The 22,574-nt window shown below is 42.7% G+C and overlaps 2 protein-coding genes across 2 annotated transcripts; both read left to right on the plus strand.

The window, feature by feature from the left end:
• The first annotated feature begins 7,083 nt into the window (after nucleotides 1-7,083).
• Nucleotides 7,084-8,205, plus strand: LOC139463602 (acetylcholine receptor subunit alpha-like). The gene has a single exon (XM_071244874.1). The coding sequence runs from the start codon at nucleotides 7,084-7,086 to the stop codon at nucleotides 8,203-8,205; it is 1,122 nt and encodes a 373-aa protein (XP_071100975.1).
• Nucleotides 8,206-14,667: 6,462 nt separating this feature from the next.
• LOC139463603 (acetylcholine receptor subunit alpha-like) lies at nucleotides 14,668-15,801 on the plus strand. Its single transcript, XM_071244875.1, has one exon. The coding sequence runs from the start codon at nucleotides 14,668-14,670 to the stop codon at nucleotides 15,799-15,801; it is 1,134 nt and encodes a 377-aa protein (XP_071100976.1).
• The last annotated feature ends 6,773 nt before the right edge of the window (nucleotides 15,802-22,574 follow it).

Here is a 22,574-nt window from a genome sequence, read left to right on the forward strand (position 1 = left end):
TGGATGACAACATGCAAAGGGAGACAGTACCAGGTAAGTTGACAATCACTTGACGTACCACTACAAACTGAAATAAAGATATTATTAGGCCATGTAAACAGTAACAAGGTGAGGTTGAGGTAAAACATCAGTTCTCATGGAAGCATGTCAAAGGAAACATGTTCATTAATGTACCAAAAAACAGGTTTTATTTTAGTTAAGTTTTTTACTTGGTATTCCAAAACAGCAAGAATTTTGTACACGATTATTTCATTTCTATCCGTCGAATAGTGAGTGAGTTGGGTTTTACGTCGCTTTTAACAGTATTCCAGTGTATGAATACTGTTCTGTTTAGCTGCGGTTACCTCACCCTCATCCGTACATCGTTCAGTATCAGTGTCTATATTCACTACATAGTATATTAATATATCATTTCAATTTCTATGGGGTGTATATGTATTTGAATCACCCGTGAAGATCCAGGGTAGACTAGGTCTTCAGCAACCCATGCTTGCCGTAAAAGCCGGCTATGCTTGTCGTAAGAGGCGACTAACGGGATCGGGTGGTCCGGTTCGCTGACTTGGTTGATGCATGTCATCGTATCCCAAATGCGTTTATCAATGCTCATGATATCAATCACCGGATTGTCTGGTCCAGACTCGATTATTTACAGACCGCCGTCATATAGCTGGAATATTACGTTAAACAACCAAACAAACATGGTGGATACATCTCCGATTGGATAAACAAATCATAAAATGATATAAAAAATACATACCAACCTCTACCAAAAAACACTTACCTTACAATCGTGATCGACTGATTGATTATTAAAATTATTATTTTGAAGGCAGAAGTGTCACTCAAACCATGATCGACACAGCGCTCCATTAACCTTCCTGTAAGACCTGTTCAGCAAAAGTTATAAATATCACGACGAGAAACACCAGAAATATGTTTCACAAATTGTACCCATGAAGAGAATCGAACCCGGGTCTTCGGCGTGACGAGCGAACGTTAACCACTCAGCTACCCTACAGTCCCACAGGCGACAATCTCAGATGTTAATCCTCGCTACCGCTTCCCATAGCGATAACTAAGAACTGATTTTAATGAGATTGCGCAGGCCAATGTCTTTTAAAGAGGGGAGGGTTGACGCTGAAAAATATATTTACTTTGACCCTCTTATAAGATCCTTTCTTTATCACACTGTACATCTGTATGACAATGAAGGTTCTACATACACAAAACGGCGTAAGTTTACAAATATATTTTTGACAAAGTGATATATCATTTAGTTACTCAGGCTCAGAATATGATGTGTGAAAACACATTTGGTTAAGTTGCTTTCTTGATTCTGTCGAAGCCAATTTTGTTTCCGGAGCTTGGAAAACTATCTTCCCCCTCTTTATATACATAAAATACAAACTATGTCTATCAAATTACTCTTTTTGGATAACATTTGTACCCGTCCAGAAATATCGAATTTACCAGAAATGATTTGTTACTGTCGAGTTTTGAGAATTATTTGATTATTGACGATTAACTTCGTGACAGTAAATTTAAACAGGCAAAATAATAATCGTGTCTGGTCAAGAGAATCCAGTGATTGACATCATGAGCATCGAACCACGCAATTGGGATACGATATGCATCAACCAAGTCAGCGAGCCTGACCACCCGATCCCATTACTCGCATCTGAGACAAGCATATTCGCCTTTCACGGCAAGCATGGGTTGCTGAAGATCTGTTCTAACCCTGATCTTCACGGGTGATACAAATACATATACACTACATAGAAACTCAAGTGATATATTAATATCTTTCTATTCTATGCTTTTTTCTCCCTCTTTTTGTGTTTCCGAGATGAAAAAGGCGCGGAGTAACTCCGTGAGTCATCGGTCCATTTGTCACCACTCGTGTCATTTCGGAAAAATGTCGAATGCTTGTTACGGAAATGCGCGAGTATGTGCAATGGGACTTACGGAATATGCCGAGGGGTCATATCAGAGTGTTTGAAGCGTTAGTAAAATATTAACACCACAGTTAAAATGCACAGTAATGATAGCACAGACTGTTTGATCTTTGTGTACAAGGTTATGTGGATGTAACGACGACATGTGTTTTCTGTCACGTACGTTTACGCTGGTAGTGTATAGAATTTAATGTTTAATGGTTGGTTGTGCCAGTTGATAGATGTTTTACCATCGGCAGCACTGACATTAAACTCGGATCTTGAGCAAAACATTTTTGTTTCATATATATTTGCCCTGATCTAAACCCAGATGTATTCATTCCGTTAACCCTCATATCGACATCTATCACAACACTATGGGTAGCATCCGATGGTTTACAATCAAATCAACGGTTAAACAAAGGAATAACGGAACGCTTGTTTGTTGTTTTACTTCATAATCAGCAATATTCTAGATATAATATAATATCCAAATTAATCATTGTTTGGTCCTTTAATTATTTATTTTCATCTTGTTTATATTATGGGCCTAGGGCTTAAAATACAGAATAAATTCTGTCGTCTACTACTACTACTACTACTACTACTACTACTACTACTACTACTACTTCTACTACTACTACTTCTACTACTACTACCAAAAAAAAAAATAATAACAATAACAACAACAATAAAAATAAAAACGCATATTAATAACGCGCCTAAACCATAACAGTTTGACACCGACCTGTTCATTATCGAGTCTGGACCAGACAAACAAGTGATTGATATTGTGAACAACGTCCCACACAGTCAGGTAACGATGACACACATTCTACCAAGTCACCCAACCTGGCTGCCTGACCCATTTTGACGCCTCTTGCAACAAGCATAAGTTGCAGGGGACTAATTGTAACCTGGAATCGCAACGATGGAATAACATACCTCTGTATTACCTACAAACGTTTATAGACAAGTATTTGTCACAGAAGTGACGAAATGTCCCCCGCCTGTATATACACCATAGTACCAAATATGAAGACAATCCAGAGATTAGTTCTTGAGATATCGCGGCAACACCGTTTTCCAACTCCAAAAGCAGATTTGCCTGCTGTGAGCTTGAAAATGGGGTCAAGGTCACCAAAACCGTCTGGTGTCTGCGGAGTCTGTATATACACCATAGTTCCAAATATGAAAACAATCCAGTGTTTAGTTCTTGAGATATCGCGGCAACACTGTTTTCAAACTCCAAAAGCAGATTTGCCTGCTGTGACCTTGAAAATGGGGTCAAGGTCACCAAAACCGACTGGTGTCTGCGGTGTCTGTATATACACCATAGTTGCAAACATGAAGACAATCCTGCGATTAGTTCTTGAGATATCGCGGCAACACCGTTTTCCAACTCCAAAAGCAGATTTACCTGCTGTGACCTTGAAAATGGGGTCAAGGTCACCAAAACCGACTGGTGTCTGCGGAGTCTGTATATACACTATAGTTCCAAATATGAAGACAATCCAGAGTTTAGTTCTTGAGATATCGCGGCAACAAACAGGTGGGACGTACGGACGGACGTGCGGACGTACGGACGTACGTACGGACGGTCGTGAATACTATATCCCCCGCTTCGCGCTTTTTTGCGCGGCGGGGGACAATAATGCCATGGGTTACGTTTTTGATATTTTAGCCACAGCTGGGTGTAATGGATGATTTTCTTACGCGCTGCCGTGTAAGAAAAATACAAAAGTTTCATTTTATATATAATATACGTGCCTCGTTATAAGATGAGATTTTCTAATTGGTTTAGATGTTTATACCAGTGTATACTTGTATTTCAGTTATATCCCGACGTGCCAGCTTGATGTGGGGGAAAGCATGAAGTTATGCTGGTCTCATACGTTTACTACTTCGGTGAAACCCACAAGCACGGGTACGGTGCTGATAAATACAAACACATATTTAGTCCGAACCGGGATTCGAACCCACGATCACAGGTTTCTGGCACTTCCAAGGGACGCAACTCCGCGTTTGCTTACTCACCACTAATTATTTTTCCACTATAACTACTACTAATGATGATGATACCACCATCACTGCCACCACCACCACCACCACTACTACTACTACTACTACTACTACTACTACTACTACTACTTCGATGGTACTCCCTTTTGTATGTAGATGCCATGGCGCTGAGAAACGACAGAGCGTATGAAATATCAACAACAATATAATGACGCATTCGGAACTTATCGTTTTAGTTCGTTTTCGAGACACAGAATTCAGATATCTTGATCTGAATGCTTCTCTATCTCGTCAACGAGAAGTACCACGAAATCTCGACGCTGATTTACTCCTCTGGAGGCGACCTTAGATCTTCACGTAGACAGGTATCAGAGTAAATGATCAGATTTTGATGAGATTGGCATCTCGAAAATACAATCCGTTGTCATCAGTTCATGAATTTATGAAGGAGTGAAACCGACATTTCATTCAATGTGAAGGACACGACTCCTTCTCGAATCATGTCGATATTTTCTTTTGCTGTAGACAATTGATACTTATATATATTTATAGAATGATTCCATTACTTGATGTACTACAAATACCCAGGGGCGTTACTACCGCTGACATCAATACCGCTTTCTAGCGCGCACCGTGATCTCTTAGGTTTGACGGCATCACGTGGTCAGGGCGTGAAAACTTGCCAACAGTAATGTAACCAGACATCAATACATATTGTCAAATGTAAGACTGTGGTTTAAATACATTGCGTGCTCAATTAATGTGTTAAAAGCATTTATATTGTCAGAGATAATCGACCAACTTAATAAAAAATACGATAATGAATAGATGAAATGTTTTTGGAACTAATGCTTAGATACCTGTTTTCGTTTGGCGCCATGTACACGTGACAGTAACAGGAACATTCGACACAGGATCAGGGGGATATTTCAGGGTAAGTTCACTCAGTGATTATTTCCTATGCTCTTGACTAGTTTTGGCACGGGTGTCCCTGTCGTGTAAGGCGCTGCAATTAGCTGTCGTGCGCCCGTGAGGGATGCCAGAAACATTTGATCGTGTGTTGGCTCTGATTGTTTCTGGATGTGCCATACCTCTGTTCGTGGGTTTCACCGAGGTGTTGAACTAAAATCCGCGTAACTTCGGGTTTTCCTCCCACACCAAGACCAGAGCGTCCACTGGCTTCTTTTTTTAAAATCAAAATCTTGTGTAGAAACTAGGCTCTGATACAGGCTAGTCGACACGCTTGCCCTGGGAAGATGTCCAACATTAAGGTAACACGCTGTGATTTGACTGAAATACTGGCCAAAGCGGAGTTAAACCAAACTCACTCACTCGTCGTCACGTGTGCTATGTAACAACAATTGGGGCATGTGTCACCTATCCCTCATCAATAATCACAAACATGTAGCACTGATTATTGTCGATATAAATGGACGTAGACACATCTGTGTTGAACCCGAGGTGATTCCTGGACAAAACAGACCCCAGACAATGCTTGTCCTGTGCATTTTCCCGAAGCAAGAGAGTTAACTGACTTTAAAAGTCCAGTTTCCACCCTTGCCGAACTAGGCTGGAATTACTGGGCTCGATCGTAGCGCGACCAATGGCTATTACCATTTATGTCCCATCTAAGCCTCTCCTGTGGACCAATGACATTCCACCTATCGTATCACTTGTGTTTGCTTCACCCAAAATGGTGGCGCCCAGTCAGGACGATCTGATCGATAATCAAGATCTATATTGTGATAAAGCGGAATGCATCAAATCACGTGAGCACCTTGATTAAGAACATGAAAAGATTTGGAAAATAACCATTGACAACGAGTTGGCGGTGCACATGCTTTGCAAATGCTGCAATCGACCGAAATCTGCACGACAGTTTACGCACCGGATTTCGATTTCGGTGCGCGATTTTGATTGGGCTATGCATAGACTCGTTAGTCCAGCCAAAATGTAACTCCATAATACGAGCCTAGTTCGGCAAGGGTGGAAACTATACTTTTAAAGTCAGTTAACTCTCTTGCTTCGGGAAGATGGTCCTGTGAGGTAAAACGAGGATCGTTAGGTCACACGGTAGGGTTTCTTTTATTGTGTGTCATCGCGCTCCAAAAGTGCGGTCCTACCCGTGCTCGTGGGTTTCCCCCATACCAAGATGACATGACGTGATATAACATAAATACTGCTCAAAGCGTTAAACCAAACTCACTCGATCACCAACAATAGTTCGGACCGTTTCAAATGCATTTTGCCGGCTCCCGTGATACAGGTGAAAGGTTGCTGATGCGGCGTGAAACATGGTTCACTCACCAACTTGTCCTGGAACCTTTCATGCTTCCCAACTAATATGACCGCCTCCGTGGCCTAATGGTAGAGCGCCCACCCTGAGAGCGGAAGGGTTCGATCCCCAGCGGCGTCATACCAAAAGTCGTTAAAAGATGGTTCTTGTTGTTACCCTGTCTGGCGCTGGGCATCAAACGGCTAAAACAAGGACTGGTCGGCTCGGGGTCAGTATACTATGTCTGAGTGGGGTATTTATGTTAAACTGGTATCTCAGTGTGCTAGCACTATAAATCGGCATCAGTCCGGACTAGTACAAGCAGCCACACACACATACACGTGCATGCACGTCGCTATATAAGTGCAATAATCTTGGACGCGACATTACACCCCATTTCACCCCACCTCCCAACTAATATCCACCACTCCCAACTTCGTTCCAACTCATCAATTCCTAACCCCACAATCTTCATTATCTTCCAGTCAACCCGAGTGAGTGAGTGGGTTTTACGCCGTGTTTGCAATACACCAGCATTATCACAACAGGGGCACCAGAAATGGGCTTTACACTCACTACTCATGTCGGGAATCGAACCCGGGCCTCGCCTTGACGAGCGAACGCTTTAACCACGAGGCTACCCCACCGCCCCAAGTCTACCTGAAGAGAGTACCTGTCCCATCTTCTCGACTACGTACCTACATCTTGCCCAAAAGCACAGCGTCCAAAAGCTACTGTCATCTTTTTCATCATCATGAAATAGTTCATCAAAGTACTCCCAAAGGATATACATACTATTATTTTATTACAGTATCACCGAGCGTCCGTCAAACAAACGAGAACGTTTCTTCAATGGATACATTATTCTGCCTCGCCGCCGCCACAACTCTCCTGTTCGTGAAGGGACAGTCATATGACGACCTAGACCGCTTGGAGAAGCAGCTGTTTCCCAACTACTCCTCTACGTGGAGACCAGTCAGGAACCACAGTCACGTGACAAATATCTCCATACAATTCACGATTTCGTCCCTTGTTTCCATGGATATTCTCAACGAACAAATAGTTAATAAGGTAATTCTCAGCCTTTCGTGGTACGACCAATTTTTGGTCTGGAATTCCAGTGAATACGGTGGAACTGAAAAAATTACCCCAAGGAGGGGGACCGTTTGGGAACCAATGCTACTTGTCCCAAATGCAATCCAACAATGGGACATGGCCGCTGATGCCACAGCTTCCTTGTCAGTAGGGAGTACCGGCCTGGTAATACTTTCTCTTGGAGGACCACTAAAAACTTCTTTTCCTGTGGATATGAGGAAGTTTCCCTTTGATACTCAGACCATATCAATAAGTCTGTACCCTGTCCAATACGATGAAAACGAAGTAGTGTTTTCAGTATCACAAGATTATGGCATTCCAGATAGTTTGAGGTCACACGGCGAATGGACAATTAAGAGTTCATCCTTTGAAGCTGTCATGAGTGGAGACTATTGTGGTGTTGAATTCCGCATGACAATCCAGAGGAAACCCATCTTTTACATTTTATCCATTATACTACCCATCAGTCTCTTGTCCTTCCTCAACATGGTTGTGTTTGCAGTTCCGGCCGAATCTGGAGAGAAGTTATCCTTCTCGTTGACAACAATGCTATCACTGGCTGTCTACATGAGTTTCGTAAGTCAGATAATTCCCAACAAATCTGTGCCTCTATCCTTCATGGCTGTATATCTGGCATCAGTTCTGTGTCTGAGTGCTCTTGCAATTTTAGCAACAGTTTTCGTCCTTCGTCTGTACCACAAACCGGAAACGGAAACGCCGCCATTTTGGATGACCCAGATTCTGTGTGTAAACAGGGCTGCTTCTGAGGCTAAAGTGACGTACCGCGACGTCAGCGCCAAACTGGACGTTGTGTTTGGTGTGATGTTTGGACTGCTTGCGACCTTGGCCGTGGGGACACAAGTTTATGTGATGCAATGAGATGACTGATGGGGTGATTTCTTCCCTGAGATTCAGGAATCGGAATAATTAAAATCAGCCGTTCAAACCCTGCAGCTTTTACCACTCATCCACATCTGTGTTACAATTTCATTTTATTATGATAAATACCACGGACACCATTCACCACTACAGTTTCATTCTGTGTCCTGTTCGAATGACACAATGGCCAACTAACCTAACAGATATTCTTGTTTCTCATGACTTTGTTTATAAATCACTGGGTAGAGCTAAAGTTGTATGTTTATATTTTATTTCTATGGTACGTGACAGATCTGTAAATGGGAACGTGACTTTTGGTCATGTTGGCGGTGGTTTAGCCTAGTAGCCGAAGACCCGGACGATATCCCACATGGATAGCTGGGTTTATCCCCGCTCTGAACAGTATTCCTGCTAGGTGGTGTGTCAGCTTGATGTGGGAGGAGGTGAGGTGAAATGGAGTTAAACGCCGCGTCCAAGATTATTGCACTTATATAGCGACGTGCATGCACGTGTGTGTATGTGTGTGTGTGTGTGGCTGCTTGTACTAGTCCGGACTGATGCCGATTTATAGTGCTAGCACACTGAGATATCACGCCGCAGTTTAAAATGAACACCCCACTCAGACACAGTATACTGACTACCGACCAGTCCTTGTTTTAGCCCCTTATTGCCGAGCGCCAGACAGGTAACAACAAGTACCACCTTTTAACGTCTTTTGGTATGAAGCGGCCGGGGATCGAACCCCGGACTAGACCGCGGAGGCGGTCTTGATGTGGGAGGAAAGTCCTACGTATGCAGGTTTCAAAAGCTTATCACTTAGGTGAAAGCTACAAACACGGGTATAGTGCTGACCAACGGCGGCGAACCGGGAGTCGAACCCACCATCATAGAGTTCTGGCGTGCCCTAGGGTCGCAACTCTGCACAGCGAATTTCGACGACTGGGCCACGCGTGATCCCTATCACACAAGGGAAATGACACATAAACATAATCGGCTATCATCGGCTATCTTGGGTATAATGTCCCCATTCTATACTATGCCAAAAAAGTAGTGGATATTTGGACTACTGGAAAATATACCAATGTCTGGGAATGAAAGTAAGTGATTTATGTGCCAAGAACATTTCCGAAGAAATCAAGTTTCCCAAACACATCATTGTGACAGTCATTGTGGCCTCGGACAGCACATGCAAGGGGTGGTATGCAAGACTCAGACCTCGTTGTGAGCAGAGGCATATTGCTTTTCTTGGAACCAAACGCTCAAAGACACTTCAATAAACACATATAGCCATTGACGAAGCAACAGCATTGATCAGGCAACGTTTGCAACATGCGGAACGTTTACGTGCAATAGGAATACTACAGGTCGGCACAGGTGAATACTATTGCCCAAACGCAGCTTGTTTCTCACTCTGTCATCCGCAGATTGTAGGCCCGATACCAACAAACACATAACGTCGAGGGGCGGTCGGGTAGTCTAGTGGTTAAAGCGTCCGCTCGTCACGCCAAAGACCCGGGTTCGATTCCCGACATGTGTACAATGCGTGAAGCCCATTTCTGGTGACCCCCCCCCCCCCCCCCCCCTCGCCGTGATATTGCTGGAATATTGCTAACAGCGGCGTAAAACCATACTCACTCACTCACATAACGTCGATGATCGACGCCACTCGGGACATCCAAGGCCAACAATTCAAGCCCAGGACAGATTAGTCAGAACATTGACATTAAGAAATCTGTTGAAGAAGTGGTTTTACCCGATATTAATGACGTTGGCTGCAAATTTCGAATTTGACCTCCGACCTCTCTAACGGCCCCCATCTCATCACACCAACCATTAGAAGCCAATAGATCTGACCGCCTACTCCCCAGCAGATATGATCATATCCTTTCCATTTACCAATACCACATGGATCAGAAGATATGTCTTCATGATTTCGACTATCCCCTACGTTTTTGGCATAGTATATTATGATAAATACCCTGCGCACATTCACTACCAAAGCCTCGTTATGAGCACACTTTTAAATATAACCGTCCAATCAAACTACTCTCACGAGCGAGAGAAAACCTATGCAAGGCGATGCCACTTCCCAAACGAAGATATGGCGGCGAATATGTCCAGGGTATTTATCTGAACAGAATAGAGACAACATGAAATGGATTATCGGGGATTTATTATGCAACTAAACTGGACACTGGTCTTTTACCATAGAGCACAGTCATCTTTAAGTACGTTGTCAGCAACTTCCGTGACATTTGCTGACCGACACGGCCATGTATAATCACCATGGAATATAATGAAAGATCTCATGCAGCAATCATATAAACATACAAACAAACCCGATCACATGTGAACAGGTGTGTAAATGTCATCTACGCTATTATCCACTATATTACACAAATCACTGTACTATAAGAGCCGACACAGGCGGTGAATGTATGCGATGATACTAATCAACTTGGACACTCGTTGTTGCCACCAGAGTTCAAAAACGATTAAACCATCAACGCCATTACATTTTGTGGAATCATTCACGTTTCTAGGTGACATTAAACTCACTTGCTTGATAAAGATTCTGCCATTTGACCGAAATGTCACTGAAAGAATAAATCAATTGAAATCTGTAATTCAACTCTGTTTTAATATGAAATGGAAAGGAAAAAACGAAACCGAAGCCAACCATTTTAGAAAAAAGACAACACTTGTGGTGTCCTCAGTTTTGAAAAACATTTGTTGGGCAGTTTTGTAGCCCGAGGTAATGCATCTTCCCGAGGCAAGGGAGTTAACTGACTATAAAAGTCCAGTTTCCACCCTTGCCTAACTAGGCTGGAATTCCTGGGCTCGACCGTAGCGCCACCAGTGGTTATTACGAGTTATGTTCCGTCTAAGCCTCTTCTATGGAACAATCAGATTCCACCTCTCGTATCACTTGCATTTGTTTCAAACAAAATGGTGGCGCCCAGTCAAAACGATCTGATTGATTATCAAGATCTATATTGTGATAAAACGGGTCTTACATAGCGAAGTGCATCAAATCACGTGAGCACCTTGATTAAAAACATGAAAAGACTTGGAAAATATCTGTTGACAACGAGTTTGCGGTGCACATGCTTTGCAAATCCTGCAATCGACAGAAATCTGCACGACATTTTACAAACCGGATTTCAATTTCGTTGCGCGATTTTGATTGGACTATGCATAGACTCGTTAGCCCAGCCAAAATGTAACTCCATAATACCAGCCTAGTTTGGCAAGGGTGGAAACTGGACTTTTATAGTCAGTTCACTCACTTGCCTCGGGAAGATGGAGGTAATGAAACCCAAAAGCACGGGTATGGTGCTGCTGGACAGACACATATTACATAGGCACGATCTTAGGTTTCTGTCACGACTAAGGGACGCAACTCCGCGTAGGGTTACTTACTCCTAATTATATCGCCACTGTAGCTACTACTAATGACAATGATACTACTATCACTGCCACCACCACTGACACTAATATCATTACTTCTGCTACCACTACCACTACTACTGTCACGACGTGGTTGATGCATGTCATCGATCCCAATTGCGTTGATAGATGCTCATGATATCAATCACAGGATTGTCTGGTCCAGACTCGATTATTTACAGACCGCCATCATATAGCTGGAATAATGCTGAGTGCGGCGTTAAACAACATTCAAACCAAACCAATACTATCACGACTGCCACTGATATTGCTACTACTGAAACTACTTCCACATTATCACTATCGCTTATGCAACTACTACTACTACTACTACTACTACTACTACTACTACTACTACTACTACTACTACTACTACTACTATACGACCCGTGAAGATCCGGGATAGGGTGGTCAGACTCGCTGCATTGGTTGATACATGTCATCGTATCCTAATTGTGTGGATGATGTTGATCACTGGATTGTCTAGTCCAGACTCGATTATTTACAGACCGCCGTCACACAGCTGGAATATTAACAAACAAACAAACAAACAAACAAACAAACAAACAAAAAAACAATACTACTACTACTACTACTACTACTACTACGACTACTACTACTACTACTACTACAACTACAACTACTACTTTCACTACTACTACTACTACTACTACTACTACTACTATATATGGGGGAAATATACGTGAATCATTACGCAACGAGTTGACAATTCTTTTAGCTATGCCCGTTTGCGCTTAGACAGAACCCAGTTTCAAATATGCCCACGAGAGGGACACGAGTTGCTATTCGGCTTGTCCCGGAATAACACGAGTTGGTCACGAATGAAATCATACAGACTGGTCTGAAGCTTCGCTCATTCGTACCGAGAAGTTAAAAGCCACGACGCTGATTGGCTCATCTGGAGTTGCCTCTGAGATCTTCATTCAGAGTATGAGTTCAGATTTTATTATGGCAATTTGGAATCCAAGGTATCTCGAAAATACAACCCGTTGGCCTCAGTTCACGCGCTGATGTAGGAGCACACATGACAGTCAATGTGAAGGACACGTGACGTAACCAGAATCATTTCAACATTTGTTTTTGTTCTATGCAATTGTTACTTATAGTATAATTATTCTATTAGTTGATGCACTTCAAATACCTAAGGACACTAGCACCGTAACATCAATACCGCTTGTTAGCGCACAGCATGATATATCTGCGTTGATGGTATCACATGGTCCGGCGTGTAAACTTGCCTACAGCACTGTAATCTGACATCAATACATGTTAAATGGAAGACACTAGTGTAAATACATTGCGTGCTCAATTATAATGGTAAAAGCATTTATATTGTCAGAGGTAATCGACCCAATTAATAAAAAAAATACGATAATGAACAGATGAAATGTTTTTGGAACTAATGCTTAGATACCTGTTTTCGTTTGGCGCCATGTACACGTGACAGTAACAGGAACATCAGACACAGGATCAGGGGGATATTTCAGGGTAAGTTCACTCAGTGATTATTTCCTATGCTCTTGACTAGTTTTGGCACGGGTGTCCCTGTCGTGTAAGGCGCTGCAATTAGCTGTCGTGCGCCCGTGAGGGATGCCAGAAACATTTGATCGTGTGTTGGCTCTGATTGTTTCTGGATGTGCCATACCTCTGTTCGTGGGTTTCACTGTGGTGTTGAAATAAGATAACTTCGGGTTTTCCTCCCACACCAAGCTGATACTCTGTGACTCCACTCTAAGTATATATCCTATAATCTTCACTTGTTGGGGCACAGGTGTCCCTGTCGTCTAGGGCACTGCTGCAAAGCTATGCTATAACTGGAATAATGTTCAAGGCGGTGTTAAACCCATTCACCCACCCACCTTGGGCGCTGCTGCAACGCCGTGATCTAACTAGAATAATGTTCAAAGCTGTGTTAAACCCAACTCACCCACCAACCAAGGGCGCTGCTGCAACGCTGTTACATAACTGGAATAATGTTCAGAGCGGTGTTAAACCCAACTCACCCCCCCCACCTTGGGCGCTGGTGCAACGCCGTGATATAACTGGAATAATGTTCAAGGCGGTGTTAAACCCAACTCACTTATCCACCTTGGGCGCTACACTACGCTGTGCTATAACTAGAATAATGTTCAAAGCTGTGTTAAACCCAACTCACCCACCAACCAAGGGCGCTGCTGCAACGCTGTTACATAACTGGAATAATGTTCAGAGCGGTGTTAAACCCAACTCACCCCCCCCCCCCCCCCCCCCCCCCACACCTTGGGCGCTGGTGCAACGCCGTGATATAACTGGAATAATGTTCAAGGCGGTGTTAAACCCAACTCACTTATCCACCTTGGGCGCTACACTACGCTGTGCTATAACTAGAATAATGTTCAAAGCTGTGTTGAACACAAATCACCCACCAACCAAGGCCGCTGTGGTACGCTGTGTTGCGTCCCTTTGGTCGTGGTCGTGGGTTTCACCGAGACGTCAGACGAAGACCTGCGTCATTTCGGGCTTTCCTCCTACATCAAGTTGGCACTCCGTGATATAACGGAAATGCTATTGAAAGCGGCGTTAAGCAAATAACATGTAAAACGTCAAAGCCCGAGAATAAAAATCATTGATTATCCGCCGAATTAGATTCTGTTGGGCGTAAAAGGCAAATTCGAAGTGGGAATTATATGAATGGCTTATACAAAACATTGATGACATCGGATGGTCGCGAAAAACTCAAACAATCACTCCAACAGTTTCAAATGCTTTTAACCGGCCGCTGTCATTTATCTGGAATACAAGTATTGCTGACTGTGGCGTTAAACGTCATTTTACCACCCAATACACTCCTCCCCAAGCCCCCACTCTTCTTTATCTACCAGTCTACCTGAAGGAAGTAGCTGTCTCATCAACTCGACTACTTACCTCCACCCCGCCCAAAAGTCCTTCATCACCATCAAGGGTTCAATAAGTACTTCTTTTATTACAGTAACACACCAGAACGTTTCTTCAATGGATGCATTATTCTGCCTCGCCGCCGCCACAACTCTCCTGTTCGTGAAGGGACAGTCATATGACGACCTAGTCCGCTTGGAGAAGCAGCTGTTTCCCAACTACTCCTCTACGTGGAGACCAGTCAGGAACCACAGTCACGTGACAAATATCTCCATACAATTCATGATTGCTTCCCTTGTTTCCATGGATATTCTCAACGAACAAATAGTTAATAAAGTACTTCTGAGCCTTTCGTGGTACGACCAATTTTTGGTCTGGAATTCCAGCGAATACGGCGGAATTGAGAAGATTGCGCCTAGGAGAGGAACCGTTTGGGAACCAATGCTACTTGTCCCAAATGCAATCCAACAATGGGACATGGCCGCTGATGCCACAGCTTCCTTGTCAGTTGGGAGTACCGGCCTGGTAATGCTTTCTCTTGGAGGACCACTGAAAACTTCTTTTCCTGTGGATATGAGGAAGTTTCCCTTTGATACTCAGACCATATCAATAAGTCTGTACCCTGTACAATACGATGAAAACGAAGTAGTGTTTTCAGTGTCACAAGATTATGGCATTCCAGATAGTTTGAGGTCACACGGCGAATGGACAATTAAGAGTTCATCCTTTGAAGCAGCTATTCCGAGTGGAAACCGTTGCGGTGTTGAGTTCCGCATGACAATCCAGAGGAAACCCATCTTTTACATTTTATCCATTATACTACCCATCAGTCTCTTGTCCTTCCTCAACATGGTTGTGTTTGCAGTTCCGGCCGAATCTGGAGAGAAGTTATCCTTCTCGTTGACAACAATGCTATCACTGGCTGTCTACATGAGTTTCGTAAGTCAGATAATGCCCAACAAATCTGTGCCTCTATCTTTCATGGCTGTATATCTTGCATCAGTTCTGTGTCTGAGTGCTCTTGCAATTTTAGCAACAGTTTTCATCCTTCGTCTGTACCACAAACCGGAAACGGAAACGCCGCCATTTTGGGTGACCAAGATTCTGTGCGTGAAAAAGACTGCTCCTGAAGCCAAAGTGACGTTCCGCGAGGTCAGCGCGACGCTGGACGTTGTGTTTGGTGTGGTGTTTGGACTGTGTGCAACCTTGGCCGTGGGGACACAAGTTTATGTAATGCAATTAGCTGAGTGATGTGTTGATTTCTTCTCTCAGACTCTCCAATCGGGATGGTTAACATCAGCCGTTCAAACCATGCATCTTCTACCACTCATCATATTTTTATCTCATTTTATCATGAGTAATACCATGAGCACATTCACCACCACAGCTTCATTTTAAGTCTGGTTCGAATGACATGACAAATATAGCCGTCTAATCAAGTTACACTGTTGAGCAATCAGCTATATGGTTACTTTGCTCGTTTTGAGATTGCACGCTGTCTCAGAAAAAACAACTGCGTGTGTTGTGTATCACCAGTCACTTCCCTCTCGTGTCTCTTTCATCTAAACGTTCATTTAGAACTGTCTTAAGAAATAAATGGCTCGCTCGTACGAATTCATGAGTGGCACTCTGGTTCTTCATTTCAAGGTCATGCGCGAGAGACATTTTGTGCAATGTTAGTGATAAGAGAGTCGGAAACGGTAATGTCACTTGCGATGTGTTCAAGAGTATGTTCAGAGTATAAAAGAATATGGTACACTGAATCCTCGATATCAACTTTCCCGAGGCAAGGAGTTAACTGGCTGTAAAAGTCCAGTTTCCGCCCTTGTCGAACTAGGCTGGAATTTCCAGGCTCGATCGTAGCCAGTGGCTATTCTGGGTTATGTTCCTTCTGTGTCGCTCCTATTGACCAATCAGGTGCAATCTCTCATATGACTTGCGTTTACTTCAAACAAAATGTTAAGTCAAGACGATCTGATCGATAATCAAGATCTATAATGTAATTAATCGGGTCTTACCCAGCTTAAGTCATCAAATTACTTGAGCACCTTGATTAAAAACATGAAACGTTTTGGAAAATATCTATCGACGTCCAGTTAAAGGTACACATTGTTTGCAAATCTTACAGTCGACCGAACTCTTCAAGTTGAAATCTATGTTGTTTGCGAAATGGATGATTTTGAATGGACTATGCATAGACTCGTAAGTCCAGCCAAAATGTAACTCCGGAATTCCAGGCTAGTTCAGCAAGGGTGGAAACTGGACTTTTATGGTGAGTTAACACCCTTGTCCCGGGAAACATTGCCTCTATATATCCAGGGCTCGCATTCCGGTAAATTAACACAAACCCCTGGAATCATTCCTGTGGCTCCCGCTCGCGATCTCAGATTACCCGCCCTTGTTTTCGTTAACATTTTAGAGACCAATCAAACGTCGAGACAAGGAAAAAAGGAAATGGTAATGGGAGGTAACTCGTTTTGCCATGTTGTCAACCAAACATTGAGGCTGGTTTGTAACTCTGATTCTGATTGGTTCTGGGTATTAGGGCGGGTAATTTGAGAATGGATCCGGGAATGGAACCATGGGCTAGTGTAGGTTTACCAAAATGCTATCCCTGGCGATTATGAGGCTAGACACACTGGATAAACGAGGATGTTTCCCGAGGCAAGAGAGTTAACTGACTTTAAAAGTCCAGTTTCCACCCTTGCCGAACTAGGCTGGAATTACTGGGCTCGATCGTAGCGCCACCAGTGGCTATTACAAGTTGTGTCCCTTCTAAGCCTCTCCTATTGACCAATCAGATTCCACCTCTCGCATCACTTGCGTTTGTTTCATACAAAATGGTGGCGCCGAGTCAATCAAGATCTATATTGTGATAAAACGGGTCATATATCGTGAAATGCGTCAAATCACGTGAGCACCTTGATTAAAAACATGTAAAGATTTTGAAAATATCTGTTGACAACGAGTTGGCGGTGAACATGCTTTGCAAATCCTGCAATCGACCGGAATCTGCACGACAGTTTACGAACCGGATTTCGATTTCGGTGCGCGATTTTGATAGGACTATGCATAGACTCGATAGTCTAGCCATAATATAACTCCATAATACCAGCCTTGTTCGGCAAGGGTGGAAACTGGACTTTTATAGACAGTTAACTCTCTTGCCTCGGGACGATGATGATTCCATTACTGATAAAAGAGGAACCAGGCTTGAGTCAAAATGACATCAACGAAATGAAACTAATTAATCAAATTGATGATGTATCAATCCAGTGAAATAGATATGACTGGGTAGATAGAAAAATATATATTATTTATTTTATTTCAAAACTATTTTTAATTTTTCTGTAACATTTCATATTTTATGCTGGAATGATAAAACTTGGTGTGTTCATGTATCTTAGTAAACAACTATCATTGATATGGAAAGGTCACCTTGCCCTACTTTCCATGCTCCCGCTGTTTATTTGTCAATTTAATAATTGTTCTAACTTAATGATTATGCCTACTTAAATGTTTATTCAATGCACACACCCTAACTACCAAATGAGGAATACACTAAACACGTTATATGAACTATCTAAGGCCAAGTTCACGAAATAATGCTTACGAAAAGCATTTCAACGTAACTTTTTAAAAGTATTTGTGTAATTTTTCTAAACAATTTTTCAAAAACACAATTGCACAACTTTCTAAAGTGAGGTATGGAAATGTGAGCCCTAGTGTCAACATATGGATACTAGCGGCGGCACCTACCTTTAGTGTTAACTTTTGAAATGAATGAATTCCAAGTTTATTTTCCAAAACAAATATCAATTTAAACAACTTTTTAAAACACACTTGCATAACTTTCTAAACAGAGAGGGGGCACGGGTGGCCCAGTCGTCTAAGGTGCCGCGATTCGCTGTGCAGAGTTGCGTCCCTTGGGCATGCCAGAAACCTATGATTTTGGGTTCGAATCCCGGTTCGCCCCGATTATGTTTCTAGGTTTGTCAGCACCATACCCGTGCTGGTGGGTTTCACCGAAGTGGTAAACGTCCAAGACCTGCATCACTTCGGGCTTTCCTCCAACATTAAGCTGACACGCCGTGATGTAACTGGAATAATGTTAAAAGTGGCGTTAAACCCAACTCACTCACCAACTCACTCACTAAACAGAGATATTTGATAATTTTGAACCCCATGAGATGTAATGCTTGCTCACGAATGGTACCAATGTCAACACTTGGAACTAGACATATTCTGTAGAGTAGCGGTTTAAGTTTTCTGCATATATTTTATATTTATATATTATATTGAGAAATATGAATAATTCAGTAAGAGAGTACATGTTTGTTTGCTGTTTAACGCCGCACTCAGCAATATTCCATCTGTATGACAGCAGTCTGTAAATAATTGAATCTGGACCAGACAATCCAGTGATTGACATCATAAGCATCGATCAACGCAATTGGGATACCATGACATACACCGTCAGCGGGCATGACCACCCGATCTCGTCAATAGCCTCTTACGATAAGCAAGGGATGCTGAAGGCATATTCCAACCCGGATCTCCACGGTACAGGATTAACGTCATGATCAATCCAGGGAGACCTGTGCGTGCGTGTGCGTGTGTGTGTGTGTGTGTGTGTGTGTGTGTGTGTGTGTGTGTGTGTGTGTGTGTGTGTGAGGGTGGGCTGTTGGGTGTGGTGTGGCGGGATGTTCGGTTCATATGGCATGTGTGTATTTCACAGGGTACGTGATAAGGTAGACACGATTTTATGGATAATAACTTCTTTAATACTGTAAAAAGCGACGTTTCTATGGATCATTATACCGTTGCCAAGCAAGACTGAATGAGGGACATAGTACAGAACGTATATAGTAGGTGGAGGATTAACAATATTAAAGAAGTTGTTATCCATAAAATTGTGTCTACCTTGTCATCCGTCGCCTTCTAAGTAATGCCTATCAAACAATTTACAGGGTATGTGGTTGAAGATTATAGGTTTGTGTGATGTTTGCTGCATGCTGCAACAAGTGACGTGACCGTTCCTATGCACTCACGTAGACCTACACACAGCATAGCTTTCAGAAACTTAATTGTACGAATAAAGTCTAGTTTGATAACTTTGTACATTATGTATATCTGTGTCACAGTACTGGATATTTCATTTTGCCATAGAACAGTGTATATTGTTTAAAAGGCCGGTTAAAAACTGGCAGTAAAATACGTCCCTGAAAGGAAATGCGGTAAAAGGCGTACCCACCCCGGACTAGTACAAGCACCCACCCCCCTCACACCCCCCCCCCCCCCCCCCCCCCCTCCACACACACACATGCATGCACGTCCCTTATATAAAATCCCCAATTCACCTCACCTCTTATAGAATATCCACAGATTGGCGGGAAGCATGAAAAGTGAAATGACTTACCCCGATAAAAAAATGTTGTCAAAGGATGCAAGGATTCGAATCTTCTCTTAGATTTTTATCTTTTTGTCTTTCAAGCTTATCCAAAATCGTAATACCATGAATATGAAGCCCTTACTTAAGCATGGTAAAGGTGAATGATTTATGCATATTTCATCGAAAACATTTTGAAATTAGATTCAACTAGAAACGGTGTTTGTTTTACAAACACTTAATTAGACCCTCTAACTCAACCAGTTTGCATGTTGCTCAATTATTGTCAACACGCGAAAAGGAAAAGAAATCCAATCAAAGATATTTTTTCCCCAACATTTCAACCAATTTTCGTCAAAATTCTCTAGGCCCGCAACTGTAGTACAGAGATAACCTGTTCCATGTTTCATGAAATTATACCCAGCAGGGTTTTTTTTATACAGGATGTTAACAAGATTTGAGGCGCTAGAATGACCTCAGTGTCACGTTTCTGTGACCCTCACCCTCATGTTAAGTACATAAATATGTCTGCAGAATGAAATTTGGCATGCACTAACACTATCTTACTGAACGAAAAGAGAGAAAACTTGAATATAGCGATTGTTTCCGAAAGTTTGGACCTCGTCATGACCTTGACCGTCAAACAGATTTCCTTAAAAAATCACTGGGTTCGCAACCGTAGTGTAGAGATGACATATGCCAAGTTACGTGAAATTTGAAATAACGATTTTCACGGAAAGTTGGTAACAAGGTTTTCCAGCAAGTTTCGACCTCTGTGTGACCTTGACCGTCAAACCGATAACCCTCAAAAGTCAATGGGCTCGGGACCTCGGTTTAGAGATGACAAGTGCCAAGTTTTGTAAAATATGAAATGACGGTTCAGGAAACACTTTATGGTTACCTCACAAGGTTATTGCATTCTCTCTGCTGACCAGGACAATTGTTCTCTACGACGTCCGCGCACACATTTAAAACCATTGGCAAAATCATATGTCTTTGCCTCCAGGTATCGCTAGACCGTTTACGGGTCGTCTTCCTACCTGGTTTCGTTAGTAAGTGGTTATGGGGCAGTTTTCTGTCTGGTACTGACTTATTCTGGTGGTTTTCAGATGGCGTAATATATTTCGTACCCCGTTTTTCTAATAATCCTTGGATAACCAACTTTCACACGATTGTTTTGTTTAGCTCAAGTACAGTACCTATTTACTATTGGGAGTCAAGTTACCCTCTTGGCCAAGTGCCCTTTTTCGTGAGTCTAGACACTCCTTAGGTCAAGTACCTTGTGTTTTGGGGGAGTTTCGAATTTCATTGTCCAGTGACTGAGTCTTTAGTCTATAAGACTAGTTTGATATTCAGACGTTATCGTCTTGATTATGGCTATTTGAATAGAAATCTTATTATTTGATAGTAGTAAGATCAAAAGCAGTTGAACTATTTTTTTGGATGTAGATATAATTACGATAAGATGGATGTTATCACACATTAAAAATAATCGAGTCTGGACCAGACATTCAAGTGATTGATATCATAAGCATCGGTCCACGCAATTGGGATAAGATGACATGCCTGACCACCCGATCCCGTTAGTCGCCTCTTACGACAAACGTAGTCGCCTTTTACCCTTACGAAGTGGAAATCTGAAGATATCAAATCTGGTGAATACGGAGGATGTTCAAAGTCACAGTCATGTATTGCACAGGTGGACAGGTGCTTTAGGTGCCTTTAGTGAGTTTCCCTATGACGTTTAGCCTTGATATTCTCACTCAGTTACCTAAGCAGATTTGCATTATATTGGCGGGTAATGGTCAGATCTTTCGGCAGTCCATCCTTAGGATTCCTTTGGAATCCATGAAAACAAAATCTATCACATTGCCAGCTAACTTTGCCTTCTTCTTCAGGGACATTAGATGTTTCCACTGCTTTGACCTTTGTTTAGTGGTGAACAAACGTCCCATAATTACAAATATACTGCAGCGGCTTCCAACCGACGTCACACGGGAGATGATGAACCCGGGGCGTTTCTGATCCGGAATCAGAAGCCTTGGAACCCAGCCTTTTGAAACCTTTTGCCCAGTTCATTCCTCAACATGTTCTCAACTCTTTGATGTTTTGTTTGTTTGTTGTTTAACGCCGCACTCAGCAGTATTCCAGCTATATGATGGCGGTCTGTAAATAATCGAGTCTGGACCAGACAATCCAGTGTTTGACATCATGAACATCGATCCACGCAATTGGGATCGATGACATGCATGAACCAAGTCAACGAGCCTGACCACCCGATCCCGTTAGTCGCCTTTTACGACAAGCATGGGTTGCTGAAGACCTATTCTACCCCAGATCTTCACGGGTCTTACTCTTTGATGACAAATGCCTACAGTATTGACCCTGTGAAGCGTGTGATTCGTCGATAATCCATCATGATACCATGTATTTCACCAACAGTTGCCTCAGTGGTTGCAGGCGAAGGTCTTCCTGATCGTGGATCATCGAGGCTCTCCCCTCCCCTCCCCTCCTGAACTCCGCTTCCCATCTCTTAACAGTGGAGTCCCCCGCCGTGATATTGCTTGAATATTGCTAAAAGCGGCGTAAAACCAAACTCACTCACTCACTCACTCTTAACAGTGGCAAAGGAATG

Source organism: Haliotis cracherodii, unplaced genomic scaffold (genome assembly GCF_022045235.1).
Source record: "Haliotis cracherodii isolate W230 unplaced genomic scaffold, xgHalCrac1.p SCAF_16, whole genome shotgun sequence".
In the NCBI taxonomy this organism is placed as follows: domain Eukaryota; kingdom Metazoa; phylum Mollusca; class Gastropoda; order Lepetellida; family Haliotidae; genus Haliotis; species Haliotis cracherodii.

What these genes read in the sequence shown, in the direction of transcription:
- LOC139463602 (XM_071244874.1), top strand. Translation starts at nt 7,084, where the DNA reads ATGGATACATTATTCTGCCTCGCCGCCGCCACAACTCTCCTGTTCGTG.
- LOC139463603 (XM_071244875.1), top strand. Translation starts at nt 14,668, where the DNA reads ATGGATGCATTATTCTGCCTCGCCGCCGCCACAACTCTCCTGTTCGTG.